The following is a 20,531-nucleotide window of genomic DNA, read 5'->3' as shown; positions in this document are numbered from 1 at the left end:
CTGCATGCCTCTATCCCATGGCAAGAGGCTGGGGTGCAAAGACCCTTTTTCCTCATGAAAACTTGCTGCCTTAGCACAGTGGGGACCGAGGGCTTGCTGCTCACTCTGGTTCCTGTTGCAGCACAACTCCTCAGCAATGGCCATAAACGAAGCCCAACTCTCCCAGGGAGCGGAGCAGCGTGTTCTCACGGCCTCCCTTGCTGCCTCCTGCCAGTGCTCAGGCTGAAAACTCCCTCCTGCTGTTGGGGAGACTCTGTTGCCCCAGGGGCTGCAAAATGAGTGACTCGTAGCCAAGCCATCGGTGCTATAAAAAGCACCAAGCTGATATGAATCTTACTCTTAATTCTGGCTTGAAGCAGTGGTAAAGCTATTGCTCACCTTCCTAGGCTCAGGCTTGTTTTCCAGCATGAGTGTATCAAGGATGCTGGCTGAGTGTAGCTAAGGCACAGAGACTGTGGAGGTTTTTGTCCCTCTGAGAGAGGGGAAAAATAAAATACTAAAGCTGGGTAAGGTTGTCTGTACCTCTTTGACAAATCTATTTGCTTCTCCGGCATACTTCTCCCTTGCAAAAACAGAGCCCAGACTTCCTGCTCTTTAGAAAAAAAATCCAATTTTTTGAACCTTAAGGCCAAGATGGAGAGACCGTGAGAAAGAGCCATGGTTTGAGGTTGTACACAGCACCAATTTCTCACACCTACAGAATACAGTGGAGTGCTGGGAGGGCTCAGACTCCAGCCCTTTCCTCCCCCTTGCCAAATTCCTGACCGGTGATGTTAATACATTACTGCACCAGCCTATCTCTGCGCTAAGGACCCACAGTCCTGGGAGTGCAATTCATCATCCTGTAAGGGATTCATTTGAATTCTGTCTGCCATCATTAAAACCAATAATAATAAAAAGAAACAGTTGTTCCCATTGGTTGCCTTGTGCCTCTGTGTGTGGCTGTGCTGTGCATCACCTATGGTGTCTGGAAGCATGGAACATCCCTTGTACCTTTTTGGAGCCAGTGTCCTGTGAGTGGCAGGAGGGGACAGATGAAGCTTGTGATGAAGGACCAGCCTTGCCTGCATCCCTCCTTCAGGGTCTGCTCCTGCCATTTGCCACCAGCTTTCTCAAATGTGTCTTGTTTTGCTTGTGGAAGCAGTAAATTACTATCAGAGTCTTTCCCTTCCCGACATGCCACAATGACAGGTCAGTCTTTGCAGGGAATTTAACGAAGGCTACACCAGGCGGAGTTTTATACCTGGTGTGTGTGGATGCATAGCTGCACATCTGCACATCCTTCTCTGGCCAGAAATGGGATGTGTTTTTTTGGAGAAAATCTGAGATTCGTTTAAAAAAAATAAGAGTTGCTTTTACTTTTAAAAGGGAGATAGCTCTCTGCCATGCTGAATGTGGTTTTTCTTCCATTTCTGCTTGATAAAAGTTTGGGCCGTATCATATTCTGTTCAGATGCCTTGGTGTGTCCTTATCGCTCCCAGGGTGCTGCATTTCCACACCCCCAGCTCCAGTGGATGGTGGGGATGGGCTCTGCGGTCGCTCCTGGGTGTGAAGCAGCTTTATCCTGCTGTTCACATCTTGAAGGTGACCCATGATTTATAAGCGAAATGAGGAGACGTGGCTGAGACTGTGCAGCTACGTGTGGGGTGGGGAAGCTTGGTATGAGAAAAAGGCTAAGGGTGAAGCATATAGATGCATTTTTTCCTCTCCCCCCTGCCCCCCCTTCTTATCCAAACTCTCTAGCCTGGACTCTGAATGGAGCAATGCAGCTGAGGAATTACATGAATGTATGGGAGGGAGAGGCTTGTGCAGTATCTGTGGCTGCCTTTGACTGACACGCTGCTGTTTCAGAGCTGGGATAACTCTCCCAAGACTAGGCTGAAATAAACTCCAGGCTGTGACATAATACTTTTTGATTTTATTTCTTTTCCCAGTCTCCCTGTATCATACCACTATCCACACCCCTTTCCTTATTCAGTGGGATGATGACCCAGCTGTAGTCTTTCCTATCCAGTCACATTACTCCTAAGTATTGGAAACCCATCCTTGAGGAAGTGTGAGTCTTGGTTTTTGTCTGATATGGTGATGGCTGTACCACAGATGCTTTATCAGCCCACGTTCCTTGGTGTCACGGAGCCCAGTCTTGGTCGCTGGCGTTTAGCAGCAGCCTGTTAGCATAGAGTTAATCTGGGGGTCAAGATGCCAGCTAGACTTCTGCTCCATTCCTTATGTCTTCCTGGTGGCCTTGGACAAGACGTAGGGACAGGCTTAGAGACAGGATTCTGAAGGTGTCATGATAGGTGGAGGTAAACCTGGGTTTTAGACAGATCTTCAGAAAGGGCTGAGCTGCTGAACTCTGATGCCCAAAAGTGGGGCCTGTGGTGTGAGGCATCACCTGGGACACTGCTTTGAGCCACGGCAAAGGTGATTTGCAGGGATGGAAAGAAACTGAGCCATGGCAGCATGACTGTACATTTCATGCAAGTGCCCTCAGCCATGACTTCTGTTGTGGCGTGACACCAGTGGTCCTGAGTGGCATGAACGGAGGCATTATCTGGGTATTCCAGCATACTTGCCTCAGTCACACAGATCCATTATATGCCGTTTATAAGAGATTAATAAGTGATTAATTTGTTGGCAGAAGGTCAAGTGGGTGAGGAAGGCGTTCGTTTGTAGCCTTCTGAGGGTGTCCTCCTCCATTTCATGTGGCAGGGTGAGTTGCATGTCTCCATACCCCTGCCAGTTGTCAGGGCCCTTTAGAAATGTGTGATCAATGCAATATTAAATAAAGCCTGGCAGCTCTACTCGGCAGCAGGATGAACTTGTTCACAGTCCTAGTCCATATTCTGCACTGATATTGTATCTGGCACTGTGACAAGGCAACACAGGCTGTGGTGGATTACATGGAAGGGGAAGGTCCCGTGCATCAGTTTCTGGCATCTTCCTTTCCCCTACTCTCAACAGAGCAGCCGACGGGATGGCTGCCGGGGGAAGTAGGGCTGTTCTTCCCAGTTTGTCTCTAATTCATGTAGCCCCATCACTTGCAGGTGATTCTTTCAGTGGTGATGGACACTGTTTTATTCACAGGTGGTGGGGCAATGTATCTTCTGGGAAACACCAGCTGTCATGCCAGGGCTGCATGTGGCTCCTCCTAAATCCTGTTCCTGAAACCTTTTCCCTCGTGAACCCTGGCTCTGGGGGCAACCTACCCAACAGACGCAGCAACCAAAGTCAACACTCTCCTGGCCTGATAACCCAGCGAGCTCAGGAGACAGGAATGTCCAGTGTGCGGGTAGAGGGTTCTTGAGTTTTTCTGGCACAGGTCTGCAAAGCCCAAAGCCTCTGGGAGGCATTTGATTTTCCTTTCTGGAATTAGCTTTAGTGCTGAAGGTTGGGTTTGGGCCAGCAAAGCTTCCTTTGAGCTGTCAACCATGCAAAAGACTCCTTGAGTCTGCAGAGTTTCCCTTAAACACAGCTCATCTGGTGCCAGAAATTTCCCTTGCCTGAATATTATAATCTTCTCTAGCGCTGGTGAGGAATTGCCCAATGGAAACGTGACCTTTCCAGCAATGCTGGCTTGTCTGGAGCTGGTGTTTGTGGCCATGTGGAACAGTGAGGCCAGGGCTTGGGTGCCTGTAATGCTGTTCTGCAAAAAGAGGTGTTTTGTAGTGCAAACAGAAACAAAACTCCTCCTTTGGCTGGGGGTCCAGAGCGAGGTGAAGTCAAGAGCTGGATCTGAAATGGGCAGCTGGCCCCAAGCAGAGCAGAAGCCTGAGCATCCCAAATGCCTGGCAAGCAGTGACTCTGTGGCCAAAGCTGAACCAGGGTGCTTTCAGTTCATCTTTAGACCTGCTGGAACTCCTCACCTCCTCAGGAAGAGTTAAGTCCCTTCCACAAAGTGTGTTTGACTCAATCATGACCTTTCAAAAGCTGTTGGCGGAGTTGTAGGGACTGTGTAAGAGAAATGACCCAGTCTTGTGATGAGGTCTTGCTGGAGCAAGTCTTGCTGCAGCTCCAGGCTGCTGGGGCCACAAAGAGGTCTCTGTACCCTTCCTCATCCCTTCTCCACTCACCCTAAAGTTTGCGTGAGGGGGTGAATTTCTTTTCACATTGCATGAAAATCCCTCTATATAGGGGTTTTATAAAGGTAAGTGGCTGGATGCCGGAGTGTAGCACACTCTAGCTCATCTTGCAATTCTTCAAGCTTCAAGTTGTCTTGCTTTCCATTTCCCTATCCTGTGATGGGTGAAATGAAGTTGAGAGCTCTTGGTCCCACTGGCAGCTATGAGTCTGCTTCTTCTCCAAACCTCCCCAGCCTGAGATCAACCTGGAAAAGTGTTGGCTGGGGGTGAAAGCAGAGATACGTGGGATCAGCCTCATCCTGAAGCACTGAGTAATTATTTCTAGAAGTGGGAAAGATGGTTGTGAAATATCACAGTGGGCTGAGCATGTTGAGCTGCTGAATGTGATCGTGAACAATTAGAGCAAACGGAAAACCATGGCCTCTTCTTAGAAAATGGAACCGTTTGGAAATTAAATCTTTCCACCTTTTTGCTTCGAAAGGCAATTTAACAGCTGACCCCCTGCTCACACTTGTGCTTGTCCAAATTGGAATGGCGCATTTGTCTGGGGTCCAACAAACCCCTGTAGCTGACCCAAACACAAAAACAAATGCAAGGCTTAGTTTGTCATTTGCTTGTGTTTTTTGTTTTGTTTTGGTTTGTTTGTTTTTCATTAAAGACAAATATTTGTGCTGCTAGGTCAGTCAAAAAGTAATCATCCTTTTTCCTCTGCTTCTTGGTGCGATTACTGAACCCCAAAGCATCACTTATTAAACCTCACTCCACCACCAGCCTGTTTGAGCATGAGAGAGAGCTCAGAATCTGCAAATAAACTGGTTTTAGGTGTTTGCTAGAGAGTGCTGGTATTCCTGAAGGCAGAGTGAGTGGGGGCTTGGTGGGGGCTTTATCTGCAGTCCTTACTGCTGAGCAGAGGCATGGTGCTCCCAGCATTGCAGCCCCACCAGGATGCTCACTGTGTCTGAGCCACATCCCAGCACAGCACAGTGGCGGACAACCTGGAAGCTGGGCAAAGGGAACTGGGAACTGGGAAAGTTATTTCCCTGCTTTTGCAGAAAAATCCTTCTCCCCAAAACAGTCGCCCCCAGCTCTGTCCTCAGCTTGTTTGAAGGATGCAGGGACAGAATAGCGAGCCGGTGAGGTCATGGGGAGAGAGTTAGTCACATCCAACTGGGAAAGGGAGAGGGCTGCCAACCAACGTTGCTCTCACAGTGTGGAAAGCTCATATGCTTCAGAGGGTACCCCCCTCCAAGCTCCCCTGGGCACCCTGGGCAAGCTGGGAGGGTTCGTGCAGCACTGCCTCTGCAGCAGCTTCCCAAGGAGCTGTAGGAGGAGGTGAAGGATTTTAATTGAAATCTAACTTGTTCTGGCATAAACATGGACCTTGCTTCTTGTAACTGGGGCGATATGGGAGACAGGGGGTTAACAGCCTTTCTGAATTGGAGACTATCTGGAGCTGTCGCACAAGGGAGGGAGATCATGGCAGAGTTTAATGAATGACTTCATTTATATATTAAAAAAAAAAAAAAAACAACAACACGGTGGCTTCCTGCCAGGCCCACAGACAAGGGTTTCTATGGGAACCTGAGGAAAAATAATAAATAGGAGTGTGGGATGAGTAGGGAAGGGAGGAGGGGAGCCCAGGCTGTGGTCTAGGTCCACGTTGTTCCCTATGGAGAAGAAGGTGGCAAGGGGCGATGAGGGAGTAAAAGGGGAAAGAGCTGAATTTGCTTCTTGCAAAAAGACCCCACCCAAAATAAGGCAGGCAGTAACTACACAGCAGTGGAGCATTTTCTTGGGCTAGTCCTGGGATTTGCTTTTTTCCCTGTTCCCCCACGGGCGCAGCAGGGATGGGCAACTTTTCTACATGGGGCTCCACATCCTGGCTCTGCTGCCTTAGGGCAGGTGGGAGTTCAAGAGGGCAGTGATTTAGGGTCATCCCCAGCTTCCTGACTGGCCGGTGGTGGGACCACTGCGGGAAGGGATGCTGCTGGGGCTAAGCTCAACAGTCCTGCTGCCACTGCAGAGTAAAATAGGCTCCGAGGGAGTCTCCCTGGAAAGGCTACCAAGGTTCATAATGTAATTAGAAAGGCCAAATTTTTCCTGAACAAAATCTATCAATTAATCCCAATGGGCTTTTTTTGCCTCCCATTGCTGGTAGAGGGAGGTATCTGTCCTGAACCTCAAATGAAAACAGCATTTCAGTGAGACCCGTGGTGAAGTGAGGCCCTTTCACATGGTTGCTAGTCCAGACTATGGGCAAACCCAGGCAGGCTGGCAGAGTGGCACTTCTGGGGTCAGCTGAAACCTGTTCCTCATTCACTCAAACTGGGCTGAAACAAGTCTCAACTAAGGCATTTCTGGTTTTTTTTTCCCTTTTCCTTTCCACAAGCTCTTTGCCCCCATCTGAACTATGTTGCACTGTATCTCCTATTGAGCAGGTTCATCCTATGGGGACTGCAGTCCTCAGGGCATGCCTGAGGAGGGGAAGTTCAGTTTGGGCTGGATCCTGCTGCTGGTGGGAGATCGCCTTCTTGACTCCCATGTGTATGCCTTGCCTCAAGAGCATTTCTGTAAATAGGTTTGCAAACACCAGGGGAAACAGCCTTCATGGTCTGTTTTGGACGTGGCTGAGCCGGGGTGAGTGGCGTGAGGAAGCATCTGCCCCAGCATCGGCCCCAGGTACCACGAGTCAGACCTGGCCAGCTCCAGCTGCCATCACAGGCCCTTTGGGTGAATGGTGACCATCCCATGGCAGTATGTCCCTTTCTGCCTGCGGCTCAGCTGGTGCTGCCGGTGGTGGAGCAGGAGCTGATCCCATGTGGGGAGTGACTGGACTGGCATTATGACCAGAGGAGGAATGTGGCATTGCTTCCTTGGGGATGTAAGAGGCCATTCTGCTGACAGAGGCATTATTATTCAGCAGATGATATGTCTGGGGGAAGCCAAGGCAGGTTTTGCTTCTCTGAAGGGGTGGAAGGAAGCCAGGCTGGGCAGAGCAGGACATAGCTGCTGCCCTCCAGTACTTGGCTCCTGGTCAGGCAGGAGCAGCTAAACTGCTTGAGGAAACTCACCCCCAGCACGCAGATCTTTCCTGTCCTGGGCCAAAGCTTGAGACAGGGATGTTAAATATCTTGCAGCACTGCAAGACCCTTTACAAACCCCTCCTGGGGTGCAAAGCTGTTTTTGCAGGGAATGGTGCTTCACAGTGGGCTTCCAGCCTGCAGGAAGATGGCTGGTCTGGAAGGAAGGGGATATGCACCACATCTTCCTTGGAGAGACTTCCAGGCTTTTCTGCACCCCTCTCCTAGTCCATGTGTCCCACCTTATCCTTGCACATCCATCAGTCCCAGTGAGGAGCTCTGCTGATGGAGGTGAGGATGCCACTTTGAAGGGCTCCGCTCATGATGGGAGCACTCCTCTGCAGAAGCCTCCTGTTTGCTGGGGGGAGCCCATATATCTCAGAGGGTTATTACCGGGTTTCACAGGCACTGCCTGATGGCATTAAGGGTGGGTTTTCCCTCTTTCTTGGCAGGCTGACAGCACAGTGGAGCGTGGAAGATGAGGAGGAGGCTGCAAGAGAGCGGCGGCGGCGGGAGCGGGAGAAGCAGCTGAGATCCCAGGCAGAAGAGGGCTTGAATGGGACTGTCTCCTGCTCGGAGAGCGCGAGTCCAGCACAGGAAAACCAGTAAGAAATACCCGTATTCTTACACTTTCTCCTTGCAGCAAAACCCTCCTGCGTGCACAGCACGTGTGTCTCAGTTGTTTGGAGTGGCTTGAGGAGATGGGGAAGTTCTCTAATAGGTTTAGGTTGGGGACCTAGCCCACACTAGCAAATAGTGTGTTTTCTTGTTTGGGCAGAAAAACACAGAAGCCATGCTTTGCTCTTTTTATTTTGGCTGGAGGCTGGGTGTTTTACGGCCCTGAGTGTTTACACTGGGACAGCCTGGGCAAGGCTGAGCTCTGGCAGGGAGTCTTCATTGCCAGTGATTTCAGTGCCTGGTTAAATTTCAACTTGTGAATCATCCTACACCGAAAGTAATGGAGGTTCCTGATACGTGCAAAAACGGACACGTACCTGAGGATGTGATGCACAACCCCGAGCAGATCACAGTGCTGGTGCCTGAGCAAGCAGTCACCTATCCTGGCTGGGCTCCCCACTCCTCCCTTGGAGGATGCTGCCCCAGCACTGGGAGCATGAGCAGCCCCCGACCTGGTGCAGTTCACAGTTCCGAGGATTAAAACTAACTTTGTGCTTTAATGGGGCAGGTCCTAAATGGAAGTAGCTCAGGAGGCATTTATGGAGATGCTGAGTTATCTACTGTCAAAGAGGAAACACCTGGAGAAGGGATAGGATGACATCCCCAGCATCCCACCACAGCATCCTACCCATGTCCATGGTTCAGAAGCCCAGATGCTGTGGCAGCACTGGGACTAGCATAAAAAGCAGTCTGCTCTCTGAGTTGTCAAACTCTTGTCTCAAAGACCTCAGTCTTCCCACTATTTATGCGTTCAACTTATTTCTAAATATATTGAACTCAATGGAAAAGTTATATGGGGATATAGTCAGAGAGAAGCAACAGTTTCATTTTATTGGAAAAATAGCAAAAGTTATTTATAAAAATCTATTCTTTTTCCATTAAAAGATCTTTTTTTTCTTAGATACTTTCAAAATTATGCAGGACTTCTTTTCTTTTTTTCCTTTTTTTTTTTGTCTGAAAGCACTGCAGAGCACCTTCACAATCTTTTGTGGAAATACACACGGTGATATTCTGCAGACAAAACCACTGCAGTCTGCTCTAAAAGCAAACAGAAGATCTGGACAGTAATAATAATCACTGGCTTTTCCAAACCCCCCTTCACGTGGGAGCTGGAAAATAATTTGTAAAGGTCTTTAAAACAGCAGACAGGATCTCTGGTCTCTGCTTTGCTGGGAGATGCTGTGAGCAGCCTCGGGCCCAGAGCAGTGTGCAGCAGCCCCAGTAACCCAGCTTGCAGGCTCTGGTCCCATTGGCATGGGCACAGACACGCTGCAGATCCCACAGGACCATTGGTGTTACCCAGATTTAATTGAGTGCTTAAGCAGGCAATGACAAGAAGAACTCGTAAAATGAAGGGTTTTGGTCCCTGCTCCATGATGTTTAAGCTTGCTGGGCCAGGCTCAACCAAAAGGATGTTTCTTCTTCTCTGGCCATTCCCTGGTCTTGTTTATGGCTGCTGACAGCCACCTGGGCTTGTTCATGCGGCTGGGGTCAGCCCTGGCTGTTAATCTTCTGAAAAGCTTTGTTCTCTCTTGTGTAAATACTGGCCCCTCCTTCCCTTGGCTCTTCCCATGCTGGGACTTACGCTGTTGCTCCTTTTAGTTCAAACCAACCCTTGGCATTTCCTTGCACCAAACGGACAGAGTGAATCTCCTGTTCTTCCTTCTCCCCACTAAAGAAAACCAGAAGTACCATGCAAACCAGCAGGTTTGCAGGAAAGACAGGTGTGTCCTTGGGAGCCAGAGGGATGGACATCAGCTAAAGTGGTGGCGTTGGGGCTGTGCTGGCTTGATGCTTCTCCTGGGGCTGTGTTTGCAGAGGGGCACAGGGATGCAACCAGTTTTCTGAGAGCATTCAGGCAGTCTCCCTTGCTCCCTGGGAGTTTTTCTGATAGCCCAAACACACATTTGTGACCAGGGCCACAAATACTGGAATGATTCTGCCTTGGACACCATCAGCACTCCAGCTTGCCTGAAGCCCTGACCAGTGACTCAGCAGATTTGTTGCCCTGTCCTGATTCTGCATCAAATTTTCTGGGTGTTATCCTGGGGGACCCACAAGCGGCCACTACACACACAGCAAAAAATAACCCAGCCCAAGCTGCAGTGTCCTAGACCTATGTGGCATCATTGCTTGGCAGTCCAAGGGCATGCTGAGGCATGGCAGGAGCTGGGCTGTGCTCAGTCTTGTGGCTTGAGCAGCCATTTTCATTGTGCACTCCCTGCTTCTCTCCCTGATGAGCCTGGTGAGAGCACATACGTTTTGTAAATCCTTGACTCCTGCAGTCAGTTCAATGTAAGACTCCCAGATCTCGAAGAATTACTTCATGTTTCAAGCCACTGGGGTCATGGAGGAGGCTGTGCATCTCCTGGCATCTCCTAAGAGGCAAAAAAAAGACTTGCCCACATTTACTACATATTTTGGACCTCTGGGTTCTAAACTAATCTCCAAGTTGCACATCCTAATTCCCATTCCCAGGCAATGTGATCGCCCTGAGTCCCAAAAGCCATCTCCTCAGGCTGATGCTTGCAACGTGATGCTTTCCCACCCAGGACCCCTCACTGGGAGGCGAGTCTTCTTGGAAACACAAGGAAAGAAGTAGGAAAAACCCAACAGTCCCTGTACTAGGCCAGCCCACATCTGGTGCCGACAGCTGTGCGCCCTGGGAGGGCTGTGGCTCCACACAGCAGCAGGATATGCACAGGCGGGGAGCTGGAGTCATGCAAGTGCATGTGACTGGCTTAAAGCTGTATGGGAACGTGAGGATCCAGTGTCCTAATCTTTGGATCTTCATGCTTTCCTGTTCTAGCAAGCTGTTCAGGCCAGCTCCTGTTGATGTCTTATCTCTGGGGCTCCCTACAAGCATAGGACAAGCATCAGCAGAGTTTGAAACACCTCCGGTGTGAACAAGCTAGGGCCAGCTTCAGTGCACATGAAAACCATGGACTTTTTGTTTCTGATGTGCTGCTTGCCTTTGCCTGCATATGGCCCCAGAGACAAGCAGCAAGTGGGGTGCTCCTGCTGGAGATACGGAACTGCTGCTTCTTCCTCTCCATCATGCAATAATACCTCAAGAGACCCCCCATTGTACGAGGGTGCTCCTGAGCACATGGCAAAGGCATCTTTCCTGCAACAGAGGATAAGGCTTCAAATGGGATTTAGGAGCAGCCAGAAGAAAGAAGATGGAATAGTTGAAGGAGAGAAGGACACTGTCAGGCTGTGGCTCTTTCAGCCCAGGTTTAGGTCTTTTTGCATGCCTCTCATCCTAATTTTCCTTCTTGCGGTGTTTCAGCTATGACTTTAAGCCATCTGGGACTTCGGAGCTGGAGGAAGATGAGGGGTTCAGTGACTGGTCCCAGAAGTTGGAGCAGCGCAAACAGAGGTGGGTAGGACACAGATCAACCCAGGGGAGGGGTACCAATGAGCCCAGCAAAAGAAGTGTCCCTGAGGAAGGGTGACCAAACCGAGGTCAAGTCTAGGATGTGTAAGGATGAGGCCAGAGGCTTGAGCATCAGCAGGACAGAACAGGCCCCACACCGCTGGAACAGATGCTCTCTCTTGCCCTTTGGGCTAGCTGGGGGGAATGGCCCAGGGATGGCCTCAAGCTTTGGGGATGTTTGGATTGAGCTTTGAACTCCAAGCAATGGCAGCCTGCCAGGACACCTGGGTTTGGAGAAGTGACAACAGCAGATTTAAGCCACCTGAGCTGTTGCAGGGGCTGAAACGACCTCTAACATAATCCAGGCCAGCCTAAAAAGCTGTTCTAAGTTATTGCTGCTTCCTGGCTCATGTCAACATAGTGGGTGTTATGGCCCCAGCCCACTTTGTGCTTGACTCCTCTTTGAGCAGGGAAAAACAAGAAGCAAAGAGCCCTGAGCAGTGCCTATGTGCTAGCTGTTTAGTTCCCATCTCCCATCACTCCCCTCCTGCTGAATGGAACCAAACTTCTGCCTTAACCGTTTCCCTTGGACAACATCTACCTGCTCATTAACTCTGTGACTCAGCTCTCTTAGCAGCTTGATTTTGTAGGGAATTTTTGACATAACCTCTTCTTTACCCCAAAGAATTCTTTGCCCAGAGAGGTGGTGGATACCTCATCCTGGAAACATTCAGGGCTGAGTTGGATGGGGCTCTGAGCAACCTGATCTAATTGAAGATGTCCCGACTTACTGCAGAGGAGTTGGACTAGATGACCTTTAAAGGTCCCTTCCAACCCAAACTATTCTATGATTCTATGACTGAAAAAATGCTTAAGATTAATATTTACTGCTGAACAAATAAATAGAGCTCACAGTTTTGTTACTTTTTTTTCCAAATGTCATGGCTAAACCACTTTGCAAGCTGTACCTTTGCAGCCCTGATCCCACAAGCACTGCTCAAGCACCTTGCCTCCAAGGAGCAGCATTGATTATAACATCTGTGGGAGCAATTAGGAATCGTGTGCTTTTCAGCATGCTGCCTCTTTTTCCAGCCCCCCCTTGCAAAGAGTTTGCCTGGAGAGAAAGGCTACTGCTATTCCCTCCTTGGCTTTCAAAAGAGAATTAGCTGGAATTAGCATTATCATCTCCAGAAATTTCTCCCTGGGTTTTTATGTGATGTTTGTGTTTATTCTGTAGCAGGACGGAAAGGTGCTGAGCAGGGGGGATGGTATTCATGGCAGGTGAAGCCCATCAGCAGGAGGTGGTCCTTTAAAAGCAGGGGCTGTAGCTGAATGGGCACTTGGCTAAAGGCTGGCCAGTTGGAGGCAGCTAAAGGGGCTCAGATCCTGTAGGCCTGCTGGGAGCAGGCTTTTTGCAAAAGCTGGGCTTGCTTCCTAGCAGATGGCTGTGTCCTATAAAGTTCCTTCAGGAACTTTGCCCTTGCTGACCTGCCTCATCCAAAGGACAAGCTTGGAGTGTGGTGTGAGCACAGGTAGGCTGTGTGTCTGTGATTCCCCATGCTGGGACAACCAGTGCTGTGGTCAGGGTTTCCCAACTCCTCTCTCTCCTGCTTAACTGAAGATGGAACAAACTCTGGGTTTTCACGTGAAGGTTGTTGGAGTGGTGGCTGTGAATGAGTGGATGGAGACAGCTGCTCTCTGTTGAATGGAGCTAAAACAGCTCCTGCATCCCCTGAGGGCCTTGGTGCTAAGACACATTTTCTTTTTGGTTCTGGTTCACTGCTTTGTGGTGGGAAATTGATGCTATCAGCTGCACGAAAGAAGGTGTAGCTGTGCTAGCCTACCTGCCCCCTATACAAAATTGCTGTGGTCCAAAAGACATTCTACAGACTGCATTGTGTCTGCTGGCCCTAATTTTTAACTTGAGCTACAGGCATTGTTGCTGTCCTGGTGAAGAGCTGCTAGTTTCCTGGGCCTTCAGAGCCTGTTGACTTGTTATCCTCCCACCAACAGCCAAGCGAGCCAGGACATGCGTCATCTTTTTCTCCATGTGGTCAGTGTGGAGGGTTGGATGGTGGCTGACCTGTGAGCTGCCTTCCCAGCAGCAAGGGGGTGGGTGGAAAGGTCTTGCTTGAACTTGTTTTTGTGTTTCGGTACTGGCTGGTGAGGCAGAAGTGGTGAGTCAGCCTTGCCCTTTGGCAGCTGCCTGCTAGTCAGCTCTCTAGCCTTGCTCTCACAAGCCAGGTGATTTTCCAAGAAATGGGTGGGAGGAGAGAACTTTCCCCAGCCAGAGGACAGCTAGACGGCACGGCTGTGAGCCAGGGGTGGTTCTGTATTCCCACTGCCCCTGTGCCCAAAGGCATGGGCTGCTCTGCTTTTGCAAAGTAATTGCATAAACATACTCCTAGGTCTCCTCTTGCAACCTCAGAGACCTGGAGGAATTCTGTTGTACAAGCCTGATTGATTTTTTTTTTTTTTTCTTCCCCCTGAACCCCTAAGCCAAGGGGTAACCCCATCTGCTGTGGAACTCCTGTGTTTTGCTGGGCTATGAGATGAGGGATGTGAGTAGAGGTGTAATTTAGTCTAGTGGGCAAAACTGGGGCTTGGGATCAAGTGTAGATATAACACTGCTTGCAAAGCACTGTGTCTTGCAAATGAAAAGCCTCCAGGTGAGTGGCTGTGCAGCCTTGCCCTGCAGTTTAGTTTCAGCTAGAGAAAAGGGGAATCTTGAGAAGCATGTCCATTTGTCATTGGTTGGATCCTTCTCCAGCAAAAGACTGTTAACATGGAAGATGAGTTTAGGCAGAGAAGGGCTGTGTTTGGTGCCCCACATTGAATTGATGTTGGGAACTGTGGGGACAGCATCTGATCTGTGTCCTGTGTGCAGGACCACAGGGCATGCTGGTTCACCTGGGAGTTTAGCTGTAGCCAAGCATGGAATTGAGCCAACACCACATCATGGTGGCAGTGGTCTGAGCAGCTGCCCTCTGCCAGGGGTCTGAGCAGAGGGCAGCTCTCTGCTTTCCTATGGGTCTTGCCCATCATGATGCTGGTAATGTGCAGATACCTTCAGCTCTGCCACAGCTCTTAGCTGAGCTGAGTCTTGGACATTTGAAGTGTGGGAGTGTGACATGACTGCTGTTACATCTGGGTGCCTGTATGTTGGGCTGTGAGCCCTGGTGTAGAATACCCAGCAACCTGTAGGCTTGGGGAAGTGGTAAAACTGGATTTCTAGAGGTCTGAGGTACCTGATGGTGTCTGTAGGCCCATAATGATGTGTTTTTCTTCTTTGATCTCTCCCCCACCTCTAGGTCTCCGCGACAGTCTTATGAAGAAGAGGATGGTGGTGTGAGGGAAGCAGAAGGCAAACTGGAGCAGCTTCAGCTGGATCGGGAAAGCCCGGAGGAGATCCGGGAGGAGAATGCGGTTATCAAAGAGGAAGAAAGGTTGTGTCAGGAGGAAGAACAGGCCCAAGAGCAGGAGGAAGGGGAGCAAGCCAAGCAAGAGGTGGGATCAGGAGGAGCTGACTTACTTTCTTCCAGAGGACTGGTGGGAGAGCTGGTATGGGGGCTGCTCTCCCAGATCTTAGTTCACCATTACTGCTTATGCTGCTGGGTGCTGAGCCATTAGAGGATTAGATATGCTTTCATGGCATAACCTGGGGCTTTTGCTACTCTTGCCTATGTGCCTTCTTGGGGTCACTGCAGGCAGTCTCTGCCCTTTTGTGAGGGTGGTGTGTTTGCTGCCAGAGTTTGTGGTGGTTTTGCCATGTCCCTGCAATATTGAGGGGGGAAGCTACTTCTGTGGCAGTGAATAGCTTTAAAGGAGAACTCAAATCTAAACTATACTGCTTGTTTTTCTCTCACCAGCCTTTGTCACATTTTTATAGCACTTTGTCTTGATAGATCTCTTAGCCTTGTGTTGCTCCCAGCTGAGGTTTTCTTTCATTGCTCTGATAATTTCTCTTTAAGGAGAGACAGAGACAAAGCTGGAACTTGAGTGGTGTGCAAGTCCATTAGGGTGGCTGAGCTTCAAATGTCATTTGTTCTAAATGGATTTTAACTGAGGATTTTGTCTGAGGCTGGTATGATTTTTGCATTTGAAGCGTGTGTGACTCTTCCAGCCCTTCATTCTAAGGGCAGCTTCTCTCTCTCTCCTTGTGGCCTCTAAATGAGAAATTCATGGTTTCTTATCTCAGTCGAGTAAGAAGTCTGTATTAACTGGCGCAAGGACCCCTATTCATACCTTTTGGGAACCTTGAACCTGCAAAATTTGTGATTTCTGCCCTCCCTTCCAAATGATACATGAGCTTCTTCCCGAATGTTTCCAAATCAGATTATATGAACTCAAAGTTTCTGCACTTTCATGTTTGTTTAGTGAAGAGCAGGAAGCCTGGGAGACAGGAAAAATCACTGTTGTTGCATAATAAGCAGTTTGACCATCTCACTTCCTGGCTTGTTAATTTTCTGCACTCAGGAAAAGAAGAGAAGAAGAAATGAGGAAGAAGAAACACCGGAGAAACGCCAGAAGGCCCCAAGCCTTACCAGCCTGGAAGAGGAGGAGCTGTGCTCTGACCACACTGCAGTGTGCTCCACAAAGGTTTGTGTTCCTGGGGCCCCTCTGAAGGCACAGCAACTATTGTAATAGAGCACCTAACTAATGATGAGGAGAATGATCCCAGCCTTATGGCAATGTGGGATGCAAATCGTGTTATCTGTGCTGCTACAGGTTGGGACTAACTACTTGAGCAGTTTGCTTCATCTTCCATGGTTGTGCACCTTCTCTCCTCCTACTTTGCCTGTTTGAGCTGTTGAAGGCTGTAACAGTCTCTGTGTTTGGCAATCACTGTGAAAGTCTGAAGTTCATTGAGGACTCTAGGGAATATCGTAATACTAAGAAAGATGTCTGTGCTTTCAACTTGTGAATTTGTTAAAGACTATACAAGAACTCAATCAGAAAATGAAATTTCCGTTCCAAAAAAACCCCCACAAAAAGCCCCAGTAACTGAAACACTAGCATTTCTCTGTCTTACTTGGAGTAAAATGTATGACTTAAATTGTTTAAACAAACTGGAATTCCTGATCTCTGAAGCATCGTGTCCTTCCCAATCACATCTGTCTGCACTGATGCTCTTGTGAAGCTTCTGTTATTAGCGCCACCTGACTTGCACCTTGTGACTTACATTGCATTTCCTATAGATTCTCAGTTCTGTGTGAGTGCTTTTAAATACAATAGATACAGATAAGTGATTCTGCACTGAATGTTCTTTTGTCTTTGTAAGCCCTAAGCTTTTTGATTGTAGCAGTGAGGGAAATAGTGAGGAGTCTGTGTAGCCTGTTAATCTTCTGTTGGTATTATCTTTGCTTTTTTGCATTTAGATCTGTGCTATTTGCTGATTAGTCAGCATTTCCTGGCTAGGGATGATTGTATGAGCACTTACTTTTTTGTCAGTAAATAGATTGCAAGAGGAAGGTTTCATCATCTACAACCATCAGATTCTTGCTCTTAATGGAGAAACCATTTTTATAATCAAATAAAAAGAGGGGAGACAGGATGGGTTTGGATGCAGGCTATGTAAGGTTTGAAAAGTGGGGTGGGGGTAGCCAAAGCATATTCCTGGAATGGGACTGGTGGGGAAATGTGGGAAACACTTTCAGCAACTTTTATGAAACTTCTGTCATTACAACCTCAAAACACACATAACTTCTTAACCTCAGCTTAACTGCTGCTGCTAGGATTAGTCCAGGGAAAGGTTTTTAGAAATACAGTCTGTGTTTTATGATAATGATGTCAGAGCTCACCCTGAAGCTAAGCTGGATGTAAAACTGTTCAGGAAAAAGCTGAACTTGAAGTCTTTCCAAAGGAAGGATGATCTTTACACCCTAACCAGAAGGGCTTTGTGACCACTAAGAACTAAACATGTTGACCACCAAGAAGGTGTTTTGGCACAGGAAGCTCAGCAGAAACCCTGCTTGTAGTGGAAAGACAAAAGCATCTGCAGTCAGCAGTGTGTTTCCTTGCCAGCTGTGGCTGGTGGAGGCTAGGTACACATCTGGGGTGGGCTGATGTTGGATTGCAGTGTGATTGGCTGGGGTGTCCAGGGCTCAGAGGGCCACCGTGGCCTGAAGGGCTGAATAGGTGTATGGTGGAAAGGGGGAAGCCTTGTACCAATCCTTTTTTGTCCCAGGCTGCTTGTGAGCCATGAACTTTGAGGTTGGCTGAGTAAAAAACTGTGGTTTCTTTTGACCTACAGAAAGTGCTTTGGACCAGAGAAATACACAACTCTTGCTGCAAGGAATTGCCGTACAGAGTAGGGGGAGGTGGTCTCTGAATAGCATAGTGAAAGTTTGTTCTACCTAGACTGTCATGCTGGGATATACTGTCACCTATAGCTTTTTCTAGGCCCCTCTAGAAAAACCCTGTTTAACCTGATGCTCGTTTACAACCTTTCAGAAGCCCCTGTGGGTGGTTTGCAACTCTCAAGGCTTTTTGATATGTACTTGTGGTGAGAAGCAGAGACATGGGCAGGGATCTGCCAGGTTGCCCTTTCAGGTTACTGTTATGCACCATGAGGTAGCAGCCTGCCCATCAATGAGCTGGATGGTCAGTCCAGTCTGAAGTCATAGCTCAGAGGCAAGCATCACTTCCTGTAACAAAAAGGAAAGGAATGAGCTGGCAGCAGGCAAGGCAGCCTGCCTGGCAGAAAGAGCTGGCTTATGGGCTTCTCTTGTGCTGCTGTGTTGGGACCCTGCAGAGTGGCTCTCCCCATGTCATCTCTGTTAGCCAGGGTTGCACTGTTTAGTTGTTCTCTAATAGGCCTTCTGCTCTTTGGCACAGCTGGTAAATGTGTCTTCTATGTGACACTGTTTTGTCTTCTGTTTAGCTAGAATTTAGCACTGATTTCCTGAAAGCATCTTAAAAGGATCATTCAGTGCTGTTTTTTATCTGCTAACTTGGTAGGTGATGTTTCCTGTGGCACAGGCAGCAGTTTTACAGGGGGAGAAGGCTCCTTTTTACTTGATTGCTGCTCCTTGACTCTGTGGGAGCTGGTGTTAAGAAAGCCTCCCCTTTGACTTCAAGGTGATTTTTCTCTCTGTATGCTTGTTTTCTGGGGCATGAAAAAGTTGCAATGTTTAGCAACATTTGGGCTTTCCTTTCCTGCAGTGGTTGTGAAGTGCTTGCTTGCCTTCCTGTCTTGGCCAAAGAGTTATTGCCCAGGAGCATCTGGTGCAAAACTCTTTCTAATGGCTTGACATGAAGAGCTGCCTTGCAGGTGGCTCCATGTGCTGACTTGCCCTGTCTGTGTGCTTCTCTGGTCTAAGCTGATCTAACTCATGCCTGTGCTGCTCCCATGCTTGGCTTTTCTTCCACAGATGTAGCTGGCAGTGCCTCTATTTTTCCCCCTTGTCTTTCCACACTTGCTGCTTTCTCTGTTGTGTCTGGCTAGAGAATCAAGTGTCTGGGAGAAACCTGCTCCCTCATCAGAGAGAGTAGAGAAAATGGTCTTGGTTGTTGCTTCAGCTGTCAATTAAGCTGCACATTGTTGGTTTGCCCCTGAAACTGGTTGAGATTCTGCTCACCTGCTGTGGAAAGGAGGAGGAAAGGGAATGCTCACTGTCTCTCAGCAGTATGGGAACATGGGACTGAGTGAGGCATTTTTAACCAAAATATGGGTGAGGGATCAGGGAAAAGAAAATGGTCTTTTGGGGTGACTACATTCATCTGGGGTCCATAGAAAAAAGTAATATCTTTGTCTTTTTTTCTCCCACTTCAGATCACGGACAGAACTGAGTCGCTGAACCGCTCAATACAGAAAAGGTATTTCTAGGGTTGACCTCAGGGTAAAGCAGGTCACTTCCTGCAAATGGAGGCTGCCAGCAGGTCCTGCTGTGGGGAAGGGCAGGAGTGACAGGGTGCCTGTGGCCCTTGGAATCCTCCCTTCTGCTTGAAGTGCTGGGGGAACACATTAATCCTTTTCTCTCCTCTGCTCTCCAGTAACAGCATAAAGAAGACTCAGCCTCCCCTCCCTGTGTCGAAGATTGATGACAGGCTGGAGCAGTACACACAGGCTATTGAGGTGGGCTGCTGTGTTGTCTATGTCCCCACCCTTGAAGGAGCCCCCTTTCCTGGTGTTGCTCTCCTCCTGTGCCTCTTAGCTTTACCATCTGGGAGATGACAACTAAATTGTCTCCTCTGGATAGGAGTTGCTGCTTGCTCCTGTCTGTATCTCCCTTCACAGCACAAAGTAGGTTTGTTTTTTTTGTTTGTTTGGTTGTTTTTTTTTTTTTTAGCAAGCTGTCCCATCCTTGTTTCCTTATGTTCCCTGCTAAAAGGATGGAAGTTTCTGACAGGAACTAGTTAGACTCTACAAGTCTCCTTTCATAGCCCCTCGTCCCTGAGGACCTCCAATTACAGGGGTTAAAAAAAAAAAAAGTAAAAACACACTCTTTAATGGTGATGTGTCTCCATTTGTTTTCCAGACATCCACAAAGGCTCCAAAACCTGTCCGGCAGCCCTCTCTTGACCTTCCCACCACAAGCATGATGGTAGCCAGCACAAAAAGCCTCTGGGAGTCTGGGGAAGTCACAACTCAGTCTGCTGTGAAGCCCTCTGCTTGTAAGGTACGGCACGTGGAGGACTTGCCTTGCTTGTGCAGGGGGTGAGGGACTGGCCCCTGGGCACAATGTGCATTGCTCCTGTGTTAGCCTGTTGGTGTGGCTCGTTCATGGTGCTCACCATCTCCCAAGAGATTCAATCTCTTCTACCAGGTTGCAAGGCCTCTTACCTTGGAGATTCAATTTGTCTGTGTTAGGGTCCCCAGTTGTCCCTTGGTGGTGCAGCTAGGAAAGCCTCTGTGATGCTGATTGAGGCTCCAACTCGAAATGGGAATAAAATTGGCTGGTGGGGAGAATGCATCTGTCTTCTGCAGGGGCTTGGGCTGAGCTCCAGTTATTGAGCACAAAGTTGATCTAGTACCAAGGTGATAAATCTTGTAAATTTGGAAAACGCATAGAATATTATGTATTGCTCTCAATGATTTCACTTTCTGGTTGTTGTGATTGAGGCTGATTCTGTAACACATTGGTTGCAAATCTGTGTATATGTGAGCAAAATTCTTTCCACTCAAGAAGGCTTGATGGTAATGTGTCCTAAATAGTTAGCAAACTTAAGAAAATAAACATCATGGAACTGATTCAGACTCTCATTGAAGAGACTTAGAGGAAAACATAGGATATATACTGGGAACAGGAAGAAGTTTTCAGGATCATAGGTTTTAGCTGCAGCTGTTATAGGTCAGATGATGTGATATAA

General features: G+C 48.5%; 1 protein-coding gene across 1 annotated transcript in view; it reads left to right on the top strand.

Moving 5' to 3' along the window:
• LSP1 (lymphocyte specific protein 1) overlaps nt 1–20,531 on the top strand; it is a 50,032-nt gene that overhangs the window by 17,441 nt on the left and 12,060 nt on the right. Inside the window, exons 2-8 of the mRNA XM_027651117.1 lie at nt 7,615–7,767; nt 11,133–11,222; nt 14,531–14,726; nt 15,696–15,818; nt 18,994–19,037; nt 19,215–19,296; nt 19,700–19,840. Of these exons, the coding sequence (XP_027506918.1) occupies nt 7,615–7,767; nt 11,133–11,222; nt 14,531–14,726; nt 15,696–15,818; nt 18,994–19,037; nt 19,215–19,296; nt 19,700–19,840 (829 nt within the window). The remainder of the gene's footprint in view (nt 1–7,614; nt 7,768–11,132; nt 11,223–14,530; nt 14,727–15,695; nt 15,819–18,993; nt 19,038–19,214; nt 19,297–19,699; nt 19,841–20,531) is intronic.

This window comes from Corapipo altera, unplaced genomic scaffold (genome assembly GCF_003945725.1).
Source record: "Corapipo altera isolate COAL_440 unplaced genomic scaffold, ASM394572v1 78, whole genome shotgun sequence".
Classification (NCBI taxonomy): Eukaryota; Metazoa; Chordata; class Aves; order Passeriformes; family Pipridae; genus Corapipo; species Corapipo altera.
The sequence above is the reverse complement of the archived record's forward strand: the minus strand, read 5'-3'. Positions and strand labels throughout refer to the sequence as shown.